The sequence below is a fragment of the Poecile atricapillus genome, chromosome 2 (genome assembly GCF_030490865.1).
Source record: "Poecile atricapillus isolate bPoeAtr1 chromosome 2, bPoeAtr1.hap1, whole genome shotgun sequence".
NCBI classification, from domain to species: Eukaryota; Metazoa; Chordata; class Aves; order Passeriformes; family Paridae; genus Poecile; species Poecile atricapillus.
In genome coordinates this window covers 4082556-4103868 of record NC_081250.1, presented here as the reverse complement: position 1 = coordinate 4103868, position 21313 = coordinate 4082556, and the positions used below count along the sequence as shown (strand labels likewise).

Below are 21313 nucleotides of genomic sequence, written 5' to 3'. Positions count from 1 at the left end.
GTTTGGGAAATATGAGAGCACAGCATGTCCTCATTCATAATCCCCTTATGGGATTATACAAAAAAAAAAATAAAATAAAATAAAAAAATCTGAAACCAAATTAATTTAAATAACCAGCTAGGGAATTCAAAGGTTATGCTTTTTTAATTTTTTTTTTTTTCTTTTAATACAATTACACAATTAGCAAAGTTTATTACATTATCTACATTTGCAGATACTGTGGTGATAAACCAAGGAGGAAAGTCTGAATTGCTGATGCTGCTGTTCACACTCTCCTTGGCCTCATTTACACCAAGACATGGTGTGAAATATTTAATTATTTTGGAGCATTTGGCCAGGAATTCAGGAAAGACTGGAAACTTCCCAAATAATCATTCCTGTGCTTGGTCTAAATTATTCATTCTCATGGTGCTCACTGGGAATTAGGAAATGTGTCCAGTGGCTCAGCCTGGGCACATCCCCAGGGAAGCTGCTGTTCCCATAGCAGGCAGGGGCAACCCAGAGGCTGCCAGGGGTGCCCATGGCCCATTTAGGGGTGACAGAAACATCCCCCTCTCCCCTCTCATGCTTCAGCTGACAGAGCAATGTGAAACAGCAGAATTCACAGAACCATGGAATTGTTGTAGGTGGGAAAAGCCCTCCAAGATCATCAAGTCCAACCATTGACCCAGCACCACTAAACCCTGCCCCCAAGTGCCACATCCCCATGCTTTCTGAGCATTTACAGGGATGGTGACTCCATCACTGCCCTGGGCAGTCTGTTCCAATGCCTGACCACTCCTTCAGTGAAGAAATTTTCCCTAATATCCAACCTAAACCTCCCCTGGCCCAGCCTGAGGCCGTTCCCTCTCCTCCTGTCCCTGTTCCCTGGGAGCAGAGCCCGATGCCCCCTGGCTGTCCCCTCCTGGCAGGGAGTTGTGCAGAGCCAGAAATTCCCCCTGAGCTTCCTTTTCTCCAGGCTGAGCCCCTTTCCAGCTCCCTCAGCTGCTCCTGAGGCTCCAGACCCTTCCCCAGCTCTGTTCCCTTCCCTGGACTCCCTCCAGCATCTGAATTATCTTTTAGATTAGGCAGAAGAGAAGGTTCCCGAGTGATGAACAACTACAGTGGAGTTAGTGAGGGACCTACATGTGCAATTCCATGGATGAAAACTGAAATTGAACCATTTAGCACTTGAACAGCTGAAGGTGCATCTGCAGTTCATAACTCTAAACATCATCTTGAAAACATATTCTCTGATTTTCCTTCCCAGAGGTGACTCAGGATGTGTTTTTGTTTTTTTTTTAATCAAATTGCACTCCTGAACATGATTCAGATATAAACTGCAAAGACCCAACTTTCCTTTCCTCCTTTCTCTGAAACTTTGGAAAAGCTGCAATGTTTTCTCCACTGTTCCCAAAACCATTCCATCATCTTCACAAGTAGAACACAGACAGGTTTTAGCTTGCCAGTCAGCACAGATCTAGATCTTGTAAGAGCAGCTCTATAATCAGAATTCAAACATGTTCATGTCCATCTCCAAAAACTCACAGCCAAAAATCTTGGCAGCAACAGAAATATACCAGCAGTAACATCTTTCTAGCACAGGATAGAAAGTGGCCTCCAAACCTCAGGTCAAGAAAGTTACTGAGCAGAAGCATTTCATAAATTCCCATTACTCTAGCTTGACTCCAACTTAAATTTTTTCCTCTACCAAAGTGCTCTGAGACCCCTCTGCTCTGTGGGCTGGAAATCATCCTTTCACATCCACTCACAAATCTGTCTGTAGAGCACCTATACCCTTTGTTTCTTGCACTGACACTGTCCTTGATCAGAAGCAGCTCTTCAGTTCCCAGTGTTTATCCAGTGGTGATGTATTTATAGGCAGCAACAACACTCCTCAGTGGCTTTCTTTGTGCTAGGTTACAATACCACTGTTTCAGATGCAGCTTGTGAAACCTTTCACATTTTAAGAACAGAGCTCTCTGGGCACACTTTTAATTACTGCTATTATTCCAGGAGCTCATGAGGGCCCTGCTCTCTGGGGTTTTATTTTGTGTGGCGTAGGCTCCATACAAAGAGTGTAAAGAACAAGTCCTACAGATGTGAGATGAGGAGGGAGCGAGGAAAGGCAGTGGGAAGCAAAGGCAATGGCCTGGGGTTAATCAATATCAAAAGTGTTTCTGGTCTTCATCTGAGTTCATTGGATGAGACTCTTCACAGAGATTCAGGCAGTACAGGCACTTCAGATGTTTTGTATTTAAAGATGGCCCCCTCACTGGGTTTGTTCTTATTTACAGAGCTCCCAAATTTTCATTCCTGCCTTTCTCTGTGGACTTTACTGTGGATTGTTACAGGGTGGGACAGAGCTGTGTTCAAACCCACAGCCATCACACCCAGCCCAGGATTTATGGTGAAGTTTAACACTTCCATGTGCCTGAATCATTAATGAAGGCTCTGCTATTGAAGTGGCAGAGGGAACAGACTGAACTGGGCTGGGTGGGAAGGCAGGAGATGAGGAAGAACATGGAGCACTGACACGAGCTCTGTTAAGTGATGTCCTGACCTGGGACTTGCTCTTTCCTCTTGTTCCACAAGAAGAAAAGATATTGTGCCTTAGATGTGGAGCCTACTCTGCTCCAGTCACATCAGAAACCTCATCCTCTTAAATGCAAACCAGAATTAATCGTGCAGATCTCCTCCTCACTCGAGATATCCTCAGTCTGCAGGTTCTGAGAGGTGTCACATCACTTTGCTCTGTGGAACCTGCTCTGTATTGATGCTCTGCATTTCTCCTGACAGGTTTCTAAAATCGTTTAATCAAACTCTTCCATTCTTACAAACAGAGGCCTGCAGCAGCAATCCTGCCAATCCTGCACCAGACTGAAGAGCACAGGGTGGTTCAAAGGGACTTGGAACAGGAGAGAATAAAGGAAAGTAGATAGGAGATGGTTAGAGGGGGGGGAAGGAAAAAAAAGAAGCAACTATATTGTTTCAGGAAAAAATGTTCCAGTCTTTTGGGGAGAAATAATATGTGGGATTTAGGAAATCTGTGTGTAATCATAAGAAAGAACAGAGACACTGCTTCAGGCTTATGAGGGACAAAAAATAATCAAATGCTTTACTGGGGAAATAGAAAAAGCTAAATTTAAGGGCAACAGGAAAGCAGAATTTCCCCCAAAACTTCAATTTGCTTTCACTGCTACCATAGTAGTGACAAAAGATGTTATGACAATGTTTGTGGGTTTGGTTGTTTTTATAGCTGCCTTTATCCAGCAAGGACATGCCATTTTTAATCTCCAGCCTATCTTCCTGTCAGCACCGTCCTTTATTGGATTCAAAACTCAGCAGGGACGTTGATGCTTTCCAGAACAAATACCTTTATTCCCCTACTTCTTCTCTGATAACCACTGCACAAATAAAACTTCTGATGGAATCTACTCAGGTCACTGCTGGCCACTGCCAGCACTTTGTTTAGAAACAAGTCAGGAGTTTTACAAAGGACTCTCCTTCTACCTCAGAGGATGCTCTAACAGCACAGTGACAAGGGAAAATCTAGGACAAAGCAATTTGGGTTTCTGCATTATCAGCATCAGCAAAGGAAAAATGTGATTCAAAAGAAGTATTTTAATCCATTGGAATTTTTTTTTAAAATTATTTTCTTTTTCCTCATCTTGATTGGTATTACTGATAGCAGGATTCCTCCTATGGAAAATTTCAGCTTCAGCAGTGCGAGATTGTGATTCAGTGGGACAATGAGGCTGAGTCAGTGGGAGCTGCCTGTGTGCACCTGAGGGAGGGAGCAAACCTGACTGTCAATGAGAACAAACAGACTGTGAGAATCCCAGCAGTGCAGACCCATTCAAAAATGCCAAGTGAAGTGCCCTGAGCAAATCTTTCCAGGCCTGCATTGGAAATCAATCGACCTCCATCTACAGCACACTTTGTGCACAAATTCTTTGTTTTTCCTTCTTGATGCATTCCTATTTGTTTGTGAGTTTGTTTGGTTTTGCATGGTACAGACACCACGGATCTCACAATTTTAAGACCACTTACATTTAGACCTTGAGAAACTGCTGTTGACCTGGACCTTTGGAGCTGCCTCAGTGACTCACTGGCACTCAGCCAGTGTGCCAGCAACAATCAAGCCCTCTCCTTCACTGTTTATCATTCAGGTGCTAAATGAAATGTTTACTGGCTTGCTTGTCATTGCACAGGTTCAGATGTGGCAGATGTGGAGAAAACAAGGCTAAAATGGGTCTGCACAGGAAAAGGGGGGCCCTGGCTGAGCTCTCATCCCCTCCCAGCTGTGCTGGGGTCTCACGGACACAAATGGCAGATGATTTCATCACCTGCTGCTACATCTGAGATTCCTGACCCCTAAAACAGGTGTGTGATGCCTCAGTGTTTACGGCAGAAAGACTCTTCCATTAAATGGAGCATGGGTTGTGATTGAAGGATAAAGCTGGGTACAAGGTGACAGATAAATTTGGGCAAACAGGGTCAAGAACCAGTTCCTTCCCCTTTCCCACTTCAGTACAACTGAGGACTAAGCTGGAGGACTAAGCCCCACTGGGCTGGGGCAGCACCAGTGATGGTGGAGCTCATTTCAAAGAGCAGAAAATCCTCCTGACCAGCTGAACACCACAGCAACACCTTTTGTCGTGCATGCCAGATATTTCACCTGCTCCTAAAACCCCCAGAGTGAGAGATCCCAAAGTCTGGCCAACAGTTATGTTCCAACAGAGCAGGTGTGCTCCAGCCTCCCTCTTGAGACAGGGCTGCCTTTGGGATCCACCTGAACTGACAGAGAAAAGGAAAATTGAGCAGGTCATGGGTGAGAAGCCTAAAAATTGGGAGCAGATGTAAAACTTGAATCTTCCTGGAGGTCTCCTCTATTTTCACTCTTAGTAGGGACTCATGGAGTGAGGTAGATGGATGGAGTGGGGCAGGAATAAGGAACTGGCAGATTTCTACTTTAGGTCAAGATGAGGAGCTATCAGATTGTATTTTTTTTTTTGGCCATGAATTGCCTAAATTCTCTCCTTTCACCTAATTCCATCATACCTTCTTCCATCCAAAATAAAACAGCATAAAAAAAAAAAAAAAAGCCCCAAGTAACAGAAAGTGATTATAAAAACTGATATGTTCTTGGGGCACCTTATAGAGGTAAATGTGATGAAGATGTCCATAACCCAAAATCTGGGTAGGGACAACCTGTAATGAAACATGAATTTGGGTTGCCTTCACTGGAAGATCTCTAGAACTTTGGGGAGTGGAGGTGTGTCAAGAGACCCTGAGGAATCTCATGCTGGTTAACTCTGGCTGCACACTGGACACATTTTACGTGACACAATGTGAATTTGAAAAGATAGAATATCTTAATTCACAGCATGTACAGGGAAATACTTAATTGCCACTACTTAGTTGTTTTTAATGTTGAAGCTGACTGCAAAATTTAAACCTTTAAGTTTAAATAACAGAAGAACAATTTAGAAGAATTCAGCTGGGCCCCCTCTGTGTTTGAAGCTGGGTACATTTATACCATCCTACCTAATTGTTTTTGTGTTATTTACTCAAGCATTTATAAAAGACTAAGCATAAAAGCAGGGAATATAGTTATTGCAATGAATAATTTGCATTCTTTATTCAGTGCAAATTAATTCAGGTCTCCAAGCACTGTGGGAATTAGCTTTATATCCACTGTAGAGGGCTGGAAATGGAAGTTTAAATTGATGCATCATAAAAGTTCCCATTTAATTTTTTAAGGTGTTTTTTTTTGTTTCCATTAGCATAGATTTATTCTGTTTATAGATGCTGGAGTGCGAGAAGATTCCTACTGTTATTAGAAAAGGCCTTGTTAGGAATGCTCAGAAGACTTAGCTAAGACTTTTGGGATGCTCCGCTCCAGGAAAAGAGTAATTCTTGCTCTGAGGTCACTGCCAATCATCCTGTTGTAATCCTGGGCAGGGGGAGGATGTCCTCCACCCAGTTTATCCTCTGCTATTAGAGCAAGGTTTTTCTTAGGGATTATCATTCCACAGCACTCAGTGGAGCTGGTTTTAAATTCAGGTTGAACTCTCCTGGACAACAAAGCACAAATTGTACAGAAATGCCATGGAATCCAAGACATAATACAGAATTAACCCACCAGGCCACTCCTATGAAAATACATTCCTGTGATTCAGGCTGTGGATATACATATGATGACTGATCTGCATCTACTTGTTTTCCACTAAGTTGCCTTCCCCCCTGTCCTTTCTGGTCCCTTTAGCCCTAATTCTGCTTTCACTGACATCTCCATTTGCCAAACTCCCTTCTGCACCCTGGACCAGATCAGGGAAGGGTTTCTATGCAGTCTCCTTGATTTGCATTCATCATTTCATGAGCACTGCTGGGGATTAAGCTCCACTGATGATAAATCCTTTTTATTTAAGAAAACTTCTAAGCCCTTTAATGAAAGAAAAACCAAAATTAACCCAAAGCAAAATGGAAATATTTTGTTCTGTTTCCTTTGGTTTAGATCTGGGTTTAGCTGTCAGGGAATGCAAGGCATTACCATGTTCTGCCTCGTGAGAAAACAAAACCTGCCCCCAAAACTTGCAACTTGACACACTCAGATCCCAGTCCCCCTTAATGAAGAACACTGCACTCACTGCATTTTTTTTGATGCATCAATAAATCATGTTCAGCTCTTTCCCTGAATCCAAACAGGCTTTAGCTCCTACTCTCAGGAGGAGCTCATCCAGCACATTAGTCAGCAAAACCACGGATGTGCTGAGGAACATAAAAGCCATGACCACTTTCAGGACCATCCACGACCTGGACAGAGTTACGAGAGGGCTGGAGCAACCCAGAAATCATCACCCAACTGAGTTAGAAACATGCAAACACATTACTCACCTCAAGCACAAGAAAAGCATAAAGGCAACTATCAGGGCCCCTACTGAAATACAGTGGCCCAGGTAGTTTATGATGAGAGCAATCTTGTAATGCAGCGCATACTTCCTCTGGAGGTAAAGAGATAACAGGGTTAAATCAGCATCAGTCTCCAAGCACTGGCATTCAGGCACAGTTCATCACTTCAGAAAACAGTAATTACTTTTCTTAACTTTACAATGACATAATAGTCCCAGGGCTGATGCCCATATTGCCCAGGCACAAAGTACAGGCTTGGTGTCGTTTCAGGTTGGGATTTGTCTACAATTTATTGTAAATATCTGCAAAAAACTTTACTTTGTCTCAGCTTTTTTTTTTTCCCCCTCTCTCAATTCCTCAGGTTTTCTTATTTTAAACCTTTGTCATTTTATGTGACAAACCTGCTAAAGACACATCTTCTCAGAGTTTCAAAAGTTATGAAGCATTTTCTTAGGAAACACCACGGTCTTAATGAGCCAGGCTATGCCATTTTCCCACTGAAATGGCTTGGTTTTCACACAAAAATGTCAGTAAAAATAAATAACATGCCCTTCCCATAAAGGCAGATTTTCCTCAGAAATCAGAGAAAATCTTCTGAAAATCTTCCTTGAAGGCTGTGATCTTTATCCTTCAAACCCAGGGCAGAACCAATGAGAACCCAGTGGTGTCCCTTCAGTTGTGGGAGAGCCTGACAAAGCAGGGATCCTGCTGTTTTTAGCAGTAACCTAAATATGGGGGGAAATTTCTTGTGTTAGTGTCTATTTCTTAGGATGTGGGGGAGATTGTTGGTAGGTTCTTGATCCTGTAAACAAAAAAAATATGTACAGAAGTGCTCCCATCTAAATCAGTGAATTTAGGGATTTAGTGACCACGATGTGACCTTGCAGAAACATCTTTATTGGTGGGCTGCTGTTGGCTCTAGAGAAAGGAGAAGCATCTCCTCTCTTTGCCTGGCTAGGAAGAAGTAGAAAGACATTATTCAGATAAATACTGAAGCTGGCTAAAAAAGAGGCTTGCTACTGGAAGACTAAATGTCCCTGAAAAATATATTTATTTATTAGTTTTGTCATTTATTTCTTTTCAAGTTAAGCAGATCTTTCCCCAAGTTGGGATGTTGCCCTCCTTCATAAGAACAAGACTCTTAAAAATTAACCACCTACGTTTCCTCCCTTGTGATAAAAATATGAAAGTAAAATACTACAAACAGTTTCATTTTTAAAAAATTTTGGTTGAATTTTTTTTTTTTTTTTAATTTTTTTCCCCTAACAATTTCCCTTAACATTTTACTCCAGTGAAAGGAATTTGTCAGTGAATGAATGTTTGGCTGAAACTACAACCAGCAGCTGTAGTGAATCTGTTCCATTGTTCTGTGAAGATAAGCATCTTCCAGCACTTTGCCAGAGAGCTCTCTTGGAATGGTTTTTGTGATGAAACCTGTCTGCATCTTCAGCTCACAGAGTAATGTGCTGTTTCTGGACAGAACTCAACCACGCAGAGTATTTTTAAGTCTATTATAAAATCCCCTAAAATAAACTTCCCCATCTCCAGGCCCATTTTCTGAATTGCCTGGAGGTGAAAAGAAAAAAAAAACACAACAAAACGGAGCTACAGAATGCAAATTCCACACTGTGTTTGATTTATCCTTCAGTCCAGGGGACACCTGAAGGGAAAGAAAACTCATTTGATCTGATGTTCCTACCTGTGCAATGCTGCTTTATTCAACAATGCCCTGGCAAACTGCAGGGCTCATTGACTCTCCTGCTTAATTCACAGAGCCAGAGGATCACAGAACATCTCAAGGAATCCAAAAGGATCATTTCCCACAGCACTATCAAACCCCAAACCCATCTGACTAAGAACTTTTTTCAGAATTGCTCATTTAGTGCTAGAAATCTCCTGGAAGATTGCAAACCTTGTGTTTTTCCAGCATGATGTTCCTGCTCTTTAAGTCTGACCCTTCTTTGGCTCTTGACCACTATTTTAACTTCACTCAAGTTTTAAGAAGGTGTGGTTCAAAACATGAGAAAATTACTTGGAAAAATAAAATTATTAAGCTCCTGTTTGATGCACTGATCAAGAAAAAACAGGCACGACTTTCATATTTTCTGTTTCTGATGCTAACAAGGTTTCCTGAAGGCAAATTCAATATCATAGAAACAAGAACTGCAAACTAAGCTGACAGGGTGGCAAGATCACTTTCCACCAGCCTACATGCAATCTGCATCTCTGCTGGAATGGGAGGCAACACCTTCAGGGCTGAAAAGCAATGCCCAGAAAATCATGTGCATGCTCCCCAAAGCTCAGCTCATGTAAAATACTTGCACAACTCTTTTCTGGCTCGACCTCTTGGACACTGATACATTTAAAATGTCAGCACTCTTCTCCTGTTACCCAATATCCTTCTCCTTTCAGGAAGATGCTTCACTTCACTAAAACAAAGATTTAAATTCTATTCAGGCTTAGGAGGGAGGTTGCTAGATTAGAAATGAGCTAGAGAAGGAGATCAGAGAATCCTGGAAAGGTTTGGGTCAGAAGGGACCTAAATGATGATTCCTGCCATGGTCAGGAATGCCAGGTGCTAGGTCAGGCTGCTCAGAGCCCCTTACCTGGTCCAACCTGACCTGGAACATTTCCACAGGTGAGGAATCCAGGGATGGGGAATCCAGAGATGGTTTTACCCCCTGGCCACAGCAGGTCACACCACTGTGATCCCGTTCCATGACATTAGACATGACAATCACCTTCCACCAGGCAGAGCAGAGGTGCCTCCTACGAGGTAAACTGAGGAATGCCAGCACAATGTCTTACTGCACTCACTTTGCACATCTAAGGCATGGTGGGTTCCCCACAGGCAGGTTTCAAACTAATGACAGTCTTTCTGTCTGGGGCACTTTTCCCCTTGCTTCAGCTAGAATGTGGCTGCTTAACCTGTCCTAAACAATTCAGAGAGTGATTGGAATCAATAACCACCCAACAGCTGCACTCTTCGACCATCTGACAAGGATCTTGCTGCCTCTGACAGAACTTACTGACAGGTCCTGCCAGTGTCTTCAGCTCCTGTCTCCCTGGGAGGCTCCACACGCCACTGCCAGTCAGTCACTTCCTATTTCCTCCTGGTGCCAGCATGATCTCAGCACCAGCACAGCTTGAGGACACAATTCCAAAGACTTTCAGAAGCAGCTGGGAAGTATCTGTCATCCCAGATGACTCTGAGCTCACTGCTTTCCCATCCTGAGCCAGCTGGGAGCTGCTGTGGCTGATGTGACCGTGCTCCTATGCAGGATACATTAGTGTGAGCCCAGCGTGGTGCTAACTCAGCTCCTCAGCTTGAAGCCACCTCAAAACATCAGCAGAAGCAAATTAATGTACAGCTGCCACAGACCACAACACCAAAGTTCCTGATTTACAGCTTTTTTTGGAGGCTAAGATGTGTCTTGCTGCCTGAGGTGCTTCTCTTCTAAGAAAAAGAGATTTGTGTCAGATGCAGTGAAAGCCATCTCAACACAGGACCTTGTAGGCTGAGGAGAATCTTTCCATTTGTCACACACCGTGCCACCAAACAGCCAGCTGGATCAAAATGATTTCTACATCTTGTTCCTGTGCCTGGAGGAGGAGCCACCTCTTTGTTCAGAGGGTGAGGTTCAGTCTGACATGAGGACACCAACACTCAGGTGTCAGAAGAAGTTGTGCACACACAGGCACCTTGTGTCCCCTGAGGTGCTCTGGGGACACTTGTGATTCCCAGCTGGTCCTGGTGACTGAGCTCCATGCCTGCTGCTGATTCAGAATTTTTAAGGTTGGAAAAGACCTCTAAGATCATTGACTCCAACCGGTCCCTCAGCACCACCCTGTTCACCACTAAACTCTGTCCCCAGGTGCCACATCCACAAGTGTTTTGAACACTTTCAGGGATGGTGTCACCACTGTCCTGGGCAGCCTGTTCCAATGCCTGAAAACCTTTCCAGTGAAGAAATTTTCATTAATATCCAATCTAAACTTCCCCTGACACAACCTGAGGCCATTTCCCCTTGCCCTGTCCCTGTTCCCTGGGAGCAGAGCCCGATGCCCCCCGGCTGTCCCCTCCTGTCAGGGAGTTGTGCAGAGCCAGAAATTCCCCCTGAGCCTCCTTTGCTCCAGCCTGAGCCCCTTTCCTGCTCCCTCAGCTGCTCCTGGGGCTCCAGCCCCTTCCCCAGCTCCATTCCCTCCTCTGGACATGAAGGACACAGTTATTCCAAAGGACAGTCACCTGCCAGATGCATGGAGACACTGGGACATTTTAAACTACACCACACAGCTACATGCAAGGAACTAGATCTCAGTCAGAGTGGGAATCTAACACCATATCAGTCCCAGGGCAGAGTTTTATCAGCTACTGCCACAGGTCTCAACCACAAGCAGAGCAATGATGCATTAATATAACCCAGTGAATGTGTGTTACTGGGCTGATGCCCCCTAGGACTGACCCACAGCTGATAAAAACCTAACATTTCTATTGCTACATTACCAAAACTCTGTCATAAGGCATGGGATTGATGTTGAGAAGTCCTGTTCCTATCCCCTGTTATCAATCACTGAATTAAAACCATGTGATTTTTCAGCACTCTGCTGGTGAGTGGTCAAGCTTAAAAGCAGTGTTGGTTTTTTGGATTAAAAATAAACACAAATCACACGGTATTTCATTTTCCCCAACTGATGTCTAGCATCTGCTAAACTCAATAAATAACAATAGACCCATTTGTATGCCTGAATCTCACCTTTAATCAAAATGGAGCAAATCTGTGGGGATTTTTCCTTTTTTCTATTATTTTATTTTGAGATCACAAAGTATTCATCTGTAACACTGAGCATTATGAGAGATTTCAAAAATATTCACAAATATTAATATTTGCAAAGCTTGTCACAAATCTTTAAAGATCTAATAAATGAGTTTTTAAGCCTCTGTAAGCAAGGGTGGGGGAACATCTGCACTTTCATCTGTTTAAGAAACATGCTATTTAAGGAGTTTTAAGCTATCACCATAGCTGCAAAGTTTTTGAAAGCAAAAACAGAGTAAAGGGAATAATCTGTCCTCTAGTCACAACACTTCTCCAGCCTCTTCAAATAAAACCCCTCTGTATTTGCTCGTGCACAGCCAGCCACTGTTGGGAGCCATGCAAACACATAAGGAGGGTTATTAAAATGCAGCAGCCTTTTCCTGAGGGGTGCAGCTCACTGCTCCCAGCTCAGGCTTCCTGTACCACCTAAACCACATCACAGAGTCTTTGCCCAGCTCTGCTCCCCATTCTCCAAATCACCACTGGCTGCTCCACATCCCCTCTCTTGCCCACTTTTAAGACATGGTCAGTCAGTCTCTCCCAGGCCCCCAGTTTGTGCTGGCCCCAGCACTCCTGCAACAAAGCACTGGGACCTGATTCATCAAAAAAAAGACTCAGCAGCAAGTTAGCTTTTCATTTTAAATGGGAATGGATTGTAAGGAGGGGCTGCACTGAGGTGGTCCCAGCTTAGGTTGGCCTAAACTGCCATGGGAGCCTCCCTACCATGCTGGAACACCCTGAATGTCCCTCTGGGTGGCAGTCAGGTACTGGCACAACTTTTCTTAATTCCTAGAAGCCTCTAGGGAAAGGAGAGGGGATTAAATGAGCCAGGGGGTAAGAACAGGTCCTCCTCAGCAGCTGGTGTGTTGTTACTTGTTTTGTGATTCACTGGTGAAAGCCCACACTGAGCAAGCAGGTGGATCTTACAGGATGGATGCTGCACCACAGCCACAGCACATCCTCCAGAGCCCCACTCCAGAGTCCCTGAGTACTAAACGTGGGATCTCATCTCCCTCCTCTCTGTCCCTGGCATGGCACAACCACAAGGACAGAATGAGCTGAATGAACCCCAAAACAAACCAGTGTGAGCTGCTGGGCTCCACCCTGGCTCCTAGAGGGAAAAGCCACTCCTGGCAGAAATAGCAACAAAGCCTTTGTGGGGTTGTGTCCCAACACAGCAACACAGGAGGAAGAGTATGAAGGGCTTGAAGGCTTAAACTGTGTGAGGGTGAATGTCTATGATGTCTCTGAGACATCTGAAAAGGGCTTTGCTTAATTCCTCACAGCCCTTCTGAAGGAATTTAACCCCATATGCTAATTTAAATCTGCTAATTCCTATGTCATGCAAGACTGGCTCAATCTCTTAAGGACAGCTGGGTCCTGAGTCTACTTTTTATGTATTTTTTCTGTTGCTGCCCCTCTACATATTTGCTTAAGGAGAAATGACATTGAGATCTGTAAAGGTCATTTGTTGACCTCAGAATGGGCAGATATAGGGCGGAATCAGCTGTCTGAACTTATTTTTTAGTGCCAAAGAGGCTTTAGGTCTTATTGTTATTATTACTAACATTTACTGTAGCAGCTGTAGGCTCTGAAGAAAGCTAGGAAAAATCTCCATAAACACACATCATCAGGGACAGAGTGAGATAAAACATCCTTTTTAAAAAACCATGTGAGTAGGGGATATGTAGAGAGGATAAGTGATTTGCCTCAATTCACAGGGAGGTTTTGTTGCAGAGACAAAAATGGAATCTCTCTCAAAAGTCCCAAATTAGCACATTAACCTTAAGTTTAGTTTTGCATTCATCTATGCTGAGAAATGTCATTGAGAAGAATGAAGGGAAAAATACAGACCTTGTCATCCAGAATAGGCTCGCACTGAGAGTAGTTTATCTTGGAAGCCCATGTCCCATTGCCCAGGCATTCTCTGTAGGCATTTCCTGGTACAGACCAAAATAAAAGACAGATGAATACTCTGTGCTGGATTTGAAACAGCCTAGACACTTCACAGGTTCAAGAAAAGATTGTCAGAACAGATTATTTACAAGGCAAATCAACTCATCCCAGCTCTGTGAGGACTGGAGCAACCCACCGAGAGGAGAAATAAATAAACACATCTACAGACAACGAGTATTTAAAGGTATTTATTAATAGTTTTTTTCTTACAGAATATGAATTCAGAAGACAGCAAAGGTATGAGAACATTGCAACTGAAACCATTCTTGGTGTTTTCCCAAGGTGCCAATTCTCACAGATCGTAAGTGAAAATCACAAATTACTGCAGCAGAGATTTAATGTCCAAATTCAACATCACCCTGCAGGGCTCTGGGAACTACATGTGGCAGTACTGGGCTGAAGAAGGGAGTTCAATTTCTACCAAGCACTCCCTTCATCCCAAGGAATTCCGAGAGAAAACTGTTTTTATACAAACCTTCCTCTACTCATCAAAGGCACATCCAATCCCAAACCCAAGTTCTTGGTTTTTTTCCCATTCTTATTTTGAACTGTTTCCTAGAAACAAGAGAATTAAAATAAAACAGGAAATCCAGAAAGATCCCCAAAGGACAAATACAGGCAGCTTCCTGATGGACTCTTCATGATGTTCTTTCTGCCTTTTACCCAATTTCTTTTTGGGCCTTTGCCATGGTCATTTAGTGCAGGAAAATCAAATGGTCCCAAATGTGCTGCTGACACCAGCCTTTGAAAAAGGTAAAGAGACTTTTGAACAGGTGATTTTTCTAAGAGAAGGGAAGTCAACAAATGACAGTCCCTGCAGAAGCTCCAGATGACACCGGATCCACACAGATCACTGAATTTCATATTGCTACTGTCTATTGGCACTTTTCCACTGTTTCTTTTTGGAGTGATGAGGCCAAACAAAACAAAACAGTCTGAGTGGGGTTTAGGTGGTAGGATCCAGTTTACATCCCTAAAAGCCCTTGCAATTGTCCCCTCCTGTGGCCAATGCTGAAGCTCTCTGTGCAGAATTGTTGCTGATTTTGAGCCTCCAGCAAACTCTTGACTCTCCAGATGAGTTAATGCTTAGTTGGATGTTGAGTCCCACTTGCAGGGTACTGCTCATACGAAACCCTTATTTTATTCATTCAAACCCTTGTTTTACTCATTCTTACTCTTCATTTTCCCTGGTTGTATCCCTCCAGCTCAGCTGTGGAGAGCACAAACACAACCCACCCTGTGAGGCACAGGGAATGTACAACCCCCATCAGTGCAGCTCTCTGAGCTGTCACAGCAGATCTCCCACACACTGAGGGTATGAACAGGAGGGGGGGAAACCAAACTCTGAATTTTTCTCATCCAGGATCTCCTCCAGTATCAGTCACTTCTCAGAAACAACAGCAGCAAGCAGATCTGGCTTCTGGGAATCTCTCATTCCAAACTCTGGCTGTCATTACTAATTTATATGCCACAGTAAAGGTCCTTTTCCCTTTTCCTTCCTTCCTTCCTTCCTTCCTTCCTTCCTTCCTTCCTTCCTTCCTTCCTTCCTTCCTTCCTTCCTTCCTTCCTTCCTTCCTTCCTTCCTTCCTTCCTTCCTTCCTTCCTTCCTTCCTTCCTTCCTTCCTTCCTTCCTTCCTTCCTTCCTTCCTTCCTTCCTTCCTTCCTTCCTTCCTTCCTTCCTTCCTTCCTTCCTTCCTTCCTTCCTTCCTTCCTTCCTTCCTTCCTTCCTTCCTTCCTTCCTTCCTTCCTTCCTTCCTTCCTTCCTTCCTTCCTTCCTTCCTTCCTTCCTTCCTTCCTTCCTTCCTTCCTTCCTTCCTTCCTTCCTTCCTTCCTCATAGAACACTTATATGATCTTTCTAGGGCAACAAGAGGTAAAAATAAAAAAAATATACAGCTATTAGCAATATTTTTTCCTAGTTGAAAAACAATTGTGTAAAATTTCATTTTCCTAGACAAATGACATGGTGAAGAACTCAGCGTACTCTCTCTTCCTGTAATTTCCCCTCCCTTCCTGACTCTGTTTTCAAGAAGGAATACACCAAATAGAGATTTGGTGGTTGCAACGTTATGGTTATATATAATAACATGGTTATTTGTGCTCTGTGTGCACTTGCACTCATATAACACAACTGGACAAGGAGATTTAATGTTCATGCAAATGAGTAACGAGCAGTAGGTGACTCAGGATGGCACAGGCAGCACTCAGCCTTTATGCACAGAGCTCTGAGACACATCATCCAATATTCACTCCTGGCCCTCAGTCTGTGGTCTCTTCTTCCACTTTGAAAATATTGATTTCCTTTTATTGTAGATTTGTGGCTCTTGGTTTCTTCTGCTTAATCATCAGTCCAGGAGACAGGCAGGGAGGTAAAACTGCCTGAACAGAAAGGAATATCCAGGAGAGCTCAGAGCATCCAGCTTTCACTGAATGTATTTCAACCCCTCCAAACTACAAATGCATTATTGTCCTATTTCCCCTAAGGGCTGACCCAGGGGTGCTGATCAGAGTCACATTCCACCAGGAAAGCCAAGGGCAGCAGGCAGAGCCCAGACACACAGCAACAGCAGCAGCACCAACATTCACAGCTCCCATGGACTCGAGGTGATGTAAGAGGGGTCTCCACCCCTGAAAAACTTCATCCCACATCACAAAAAGGGAAGCAAAAGATCTGAGCACGACTTTGGCAGGAATACAACTGGGACAGCCAATTCTCCCTGACTCCAGCTCTTGGGAAAGTCCAGCTCAGTCTATCATTTGAAAGTTCTTCACAGAATATATCCAGGTAAACAATCAAACACCTACAGGAATGTCTCACTTTTATGTATTTATACACACGTGGCCACACACACACACTATACAGAGCCTGACCTTTATTCTTTGTGGTGTAGAACCATTGAAGAGCAAGAGAGAAATTCAAGATGGAGAGCAAAAGTTCCTTGAATGCAGAAGAAAATTAGTCTTGCATATATAAAGAAAACCAAAAAAACAGACTGTGATAATCATAACTCTGTCTGTTTTCAGGGAAAATGGGACTTTTAAGAAACTAGGGCATATTTGTTGTTTCAATAAAAAGAAGCTGATCAACCCAGATTTGAGCCCATACATCAATAATAATGGAAAATGTTTTTCATCTAGCATGGAAGGACAAGAGAGAAGCTCACAGACTTTTATTTATTCATTTTGAAGGACTCCTCACACCTCTGGTTTTTGATAAAGGGGGGAGACATCCAAACTCTGTTTCCAGTTTTCCCATAACTCTCTTCAGCATCCCTGCAACTCAGCACCAGTATCACCAGATAATTCTGGGGAAACTTGCATGGGATAAGAGCAGTTTTTCACAAATCACCTCAAGGACCTTTATCCCAAGCAGAAATGAGTCTTTTAGTCATCTAAACTCATGTAAAATGAATTCCACCCCGATTTATAACACTTTATTAAAAACACTGCCAGAGACTCTCCTAGAGAGCCCTCAGTGAGTGTCTAAACAGAAAATGGAGCAGCAACATCCAATATCTGTCATCCCAACTGGGATTTGTCTGCTCCTTAGAATCCACTGACATATTTTTGCTGTAAGGGTGACAGAACACTGGAACAGGTTGTCCAGGGAGGTTGTGGAGCCTCCCTTTTTGAAGATACTTAAGAACATTTTAAGACATGCTCCTGGGCAACTGCAGGGGGCCTGGACCAGATCTCAGCCATCCTGTGGTTCTGTGATTAACTGCATAAAGTTATCTTCTGGAATAGCTTTAAAACACAGCTCAGGCACAATGTTCTACATCAGTTTATGAGGTAAAACCTAGCCTTTAATTTAATTTCTAACTGCAGATGATGTTGCATTTCCGAATGGGGTATGTAAAGTGAAGTGTTTGATGAGTGATCTCTCCGTATTTTTCTTTTTTTATTGACCCTGTTGAAGAACACAAAGCCCTTCAGGTAGTGGTAACTCAATATGTATGGATTGGCCTGGTGGGAGGCTTGTGTTTAGTCAGTAGAAGTCCATTAAAAGCATGACACAAACAGGAGACAGGAGCACTGGGTAAAGGTAAGGGGATGTCATTCTCAGCACAAGTTCACCACTCCCTCCCTCCCAGGGGAGTGAAAGACAATTCCAGACCCTGCACACAGGCACTGCTAGAATGGATCTTGTTCCTGACAACTGGAACTGAGCTGGTTCTGAAAGAGATTTTACTTGTCTTGCCATGTCTCATGTTGTTGCAGCGGCCTCAGGGAGGCAAAGAGTTAACATTGTTCCACCCCAAACCCCTTGTGAAGGGCGGCCCAGGAGTTCTGATTGGGTTTGAGTCCCTGGGGGGTTCTCCCTTGCTGTGTTTCTAATGGTCCCTGACCCTGAACTCCACCCTCAAAGGTGTAAACCCTCGGGGGTTCTGTCCCTCAAAAACCCCTGCTGTGCCTCTGTTCGGGGCTCTCTGTTCTGGACCTGAGTTTGTTCTCATGCTGAATAAATGGTTTCATGAACGGGAGCCCGTCTCGTTGGTGTTTCATGCTGGTCCCCAGAACCCTGCTGCTTCCCTGGACAAGATCCTGAGGTTGCAGGCTGCAACAAATGGTGAGAGAATGCGTGGCATCCAGGAGAACAGCAGGAGCGGCTCCATGGACACCTCGTAAGTCCCCGGCTGATGGCTTGAGAGCCGGCGAGACCCCCGCCTTGGAAAGGAGGACTCGAGAGTACCTGGCAGGGAGACTGGGTTGAGAGTGCCTCGGGCATGGGGGAAGAAAAGGGATTACGGAGGTGGGGGAGCCGAGACCAGACGCTGGGACAAACACCTTACATCACCCAACGAGACGTATTATGGACGATATCAACATTATGGACGATTCTATTAACACTATGGACGATTATGGACGATTATATCAACATTATGGACGATTATGGACGGTATGGATCTTCCGGTGGGCTGTTTTTGTCTTCTGTGGAGTTCCTTTTTTGGTGTATACCTTCCTGTACCTTCCCCTTTCCTCTGTTCCTAAGGGCAGGACAAAGGGTGAAAAAAGCTAAGATGGCTCGGGGTTGCTGCCGTCTGCCCGCCGTTCCGTGTCCTCCTTTACCCCCTGTCTTTCCGTGTTCCCCGTTCCCTGTCCGGGAAAGTCCGTCCCGGCCTCCCCCCCCATCCCAAGATGGCGCCGGCCACGCGGTCTGGGATCCCTTGTTTCCCGCCTTGCTCCTTCTTTTCCGGTCCCAAACCTTCCCTTCCCGAACCTCCCAGTAACTCCTACTTGGCCCCATCCCTTTGTTCGGTGCTCCACCCCTGGGGGCTGTGCCTGTTCCATAGTGGGCAACACCCCCTCTAGGGAAATCGAAACTGTAACCGAGCTCCGAAAGCCAGTGTTACACCGAGATCATCTAAAGCGGCGACGCCCACATGGGAGCCGGAGCCGAAGCTGGAGATCGAAGAATTCTGCCCCTCGTGAGAGGAGATCTAAGAGCTGCACCCTTCCTAACAAAGAATCCTAAACTGGAAGAGACTGAACAAAAAAAATATTATGTTTGTATTAAGTACCATCACCGTTTAATTTGCCCGGCGTGGTCCAAGGTTTAAGTGTTTCTTTTTAATTTTGTTTTTTTTCTGTTTGCCTAATGTGTTTTGTGATTGAGCTATTGGTGTCCCACAAAGCAAAGTGGGTGCTCTGTGGAAGAGGTGAGATTTTAAGGTGTATGTTTGGAAACATTTTAAGCTCCTAATTAAAATTTGAAAAAAAGAAAAAAAAAAAAAAAAAAAAAAAAAATAAAAAAGGAGCAGATGTTGCAGCGGCCTCAGGGAGGCAAAGAGTTAACATTGTTCCACCCCAAACCCCTTGTGAAGGGCGGCCCAGGAGTTCTGATTGGGTTTGAGTCCCTGGGGGGTTCTCCCTTGCTGTGTTTCTAATGGTCCCTGACCCTGAACTCCACCCTCAAAGGTGTAAACCCTCGGGGGTTCTGTCCCTCAAAAACCCCTGCTGTGCCTCTGTTCGGGGCTCTCTGTTCTGGACCTGAGTTTGTTCTCATGCTGAATAAATGGTTTCATGAACGGGAGCCCGTCTCGTTGGTGTTTCATGCTGGTCCCCAGAACCCTGCTGCTTCCCTGGACAAGATCCTGAGGTTGCAGGCTGCAACATCATGTAGATGACTTTTTGACAAGGTTTACATTTCCAGTTGTCATTAAAATGGAAATCTGACTTCTCTGGCTATTTATGCCTTTCATCTCCTGGATTCTACAGACACAGAGTGGCCGTGGAATCTTGAGACAAGTTCATCAGCTACTGGAGTGAAGGGAATAAACAGGAAAATGAATACAGAAATAAAACAGCCTGTTAAGCGCTGAGCTGAGGGTATGTGGCTGCTTTGACAGCTTGCTGACCCATGTTAGCTGTCAGCTGAGCTGAAATGAAGGGTCCATCAATCAGAGAAGCAGAATCCCCCCTGGAGCACACAGGGTTTTGGGAAGTGGGGTTAGCAGTGACTGTGGCAGAGACTCACAGATACAATAAACACCTTGAAAGAGCACAGTGGGACACATTATCCACCTCCCTACCCACAGGACTTGTTCAGTCCAGATTAAAAAATGGAAGCCCCAAGATTTTCAGTAATTATTTTGTAAAACTATTTCAGACAGTCTGTTAAATCTCTCCACTGTGATTATTTTTTGTTGATATCCTATATCTATATTTTTTCCTCACTTTTTAAGACAATTATTGAACTGTTTTTGCCCCTGTACTGCCCTCTGACCTGGATGAGCAATTTTCCATCCTTTCCAGGGTAGGTTAGTTCAGCATATTTGCCACGGGCAGAGTTCAGCCTTATAATTTTAGAATAACAACTTGCAGCCAGTCTTGTCCACATCTCACCAATCCCTTCCTACTCTGGCTTCATGGCACAGCACAGCAGCCCATGGTGCCCCCAACATGAAGGTGTTTATGCCAAATTTTCCAATGGAAAGCAAGCTCAAGTAAGTGAGGTTTTCCCTTAGATATAAATTAAAATAGTTTCTGTGATATGCTGGTCTGTAAAATCAGAAAAGACAGTGAAGAAAACCTGCTTTGTCTCAGTGCCATGATTAAAGCTGGATGACATCTTCTGAGCTGAATAAATGGATTTTCAAATACACGGTTTTGGGGCAACAAAAATCACTTGAGAGGTTTGGTGAAAGTAAATCTGGCCTGGGTTTTACCCCCTGAAGAAAAAAAATTATATACATTCAAAGAACACAGGAGGAAAACAACCCAAAATATCCCAGTGCTGAATGCTGTAGCCCAGGAGGTGCTCACAACAGGGAGTTCAGCTCCGGTCTCTTCCAATGCTGGGTTTCATGAGCAATTCAAAATCAGTTTAAAGGACTCATTTTTTTCAGGGGGCTCTAATCACTGGGACATTGCAAGATTTTCCCAGTGTCTTCTTTTATTAATTTAATGTTCAAAATAAAACCTTTTGCTTGGTATTGAGCAAAAAATTTTCTCTTGGGTACTTATCCACCATGATCCCCAGTAAATCCAACAGGAACTGCATGATACAAATTCCTCACATTGGCTGCCCAGATTTCCTAGGAGCCAGATGAGACAGAAAAACCCTCTGTTGCATAAGGTACACATCACTTCATGTATAGATTATTCTTAGCCCCTTTCAAAGTCTCAGAAAAACAGCAAGCTTCTAAAA

General features: G+C 44.0%; 1 protein-coding gene across 5 annotated transcripts in view; it reads right to left on the bottom strand.

Annotated features, from left to right (window-relative positions):
• Window positions 1–21313, bottom strand: part of CRHR2 (corticotropin releasing hormone receptor 2) — a 138360-nt gene that overhangs the window by 49801 nt on the left and 67246 nt on the right. For all 5 annotated transcript variants that reach the window (XM_058830968.1, XM_058830970.1, XM_058830971.1 and 2 more), the window contains 2 exons: window positions 13563–13648; window positions 6880–6986 (listed from right to left, as the gene is read on the bottom strand). In XM_058830968.1, coding sequence (XP_058686951.1) covers window positions 6880–6986; window positions 13563–13648 — 193 coding nt within the window. The remainder of the gene's footprint in view (window positions 1–6879; window positions 6987–13562; window positions 13649–21313) is intronic.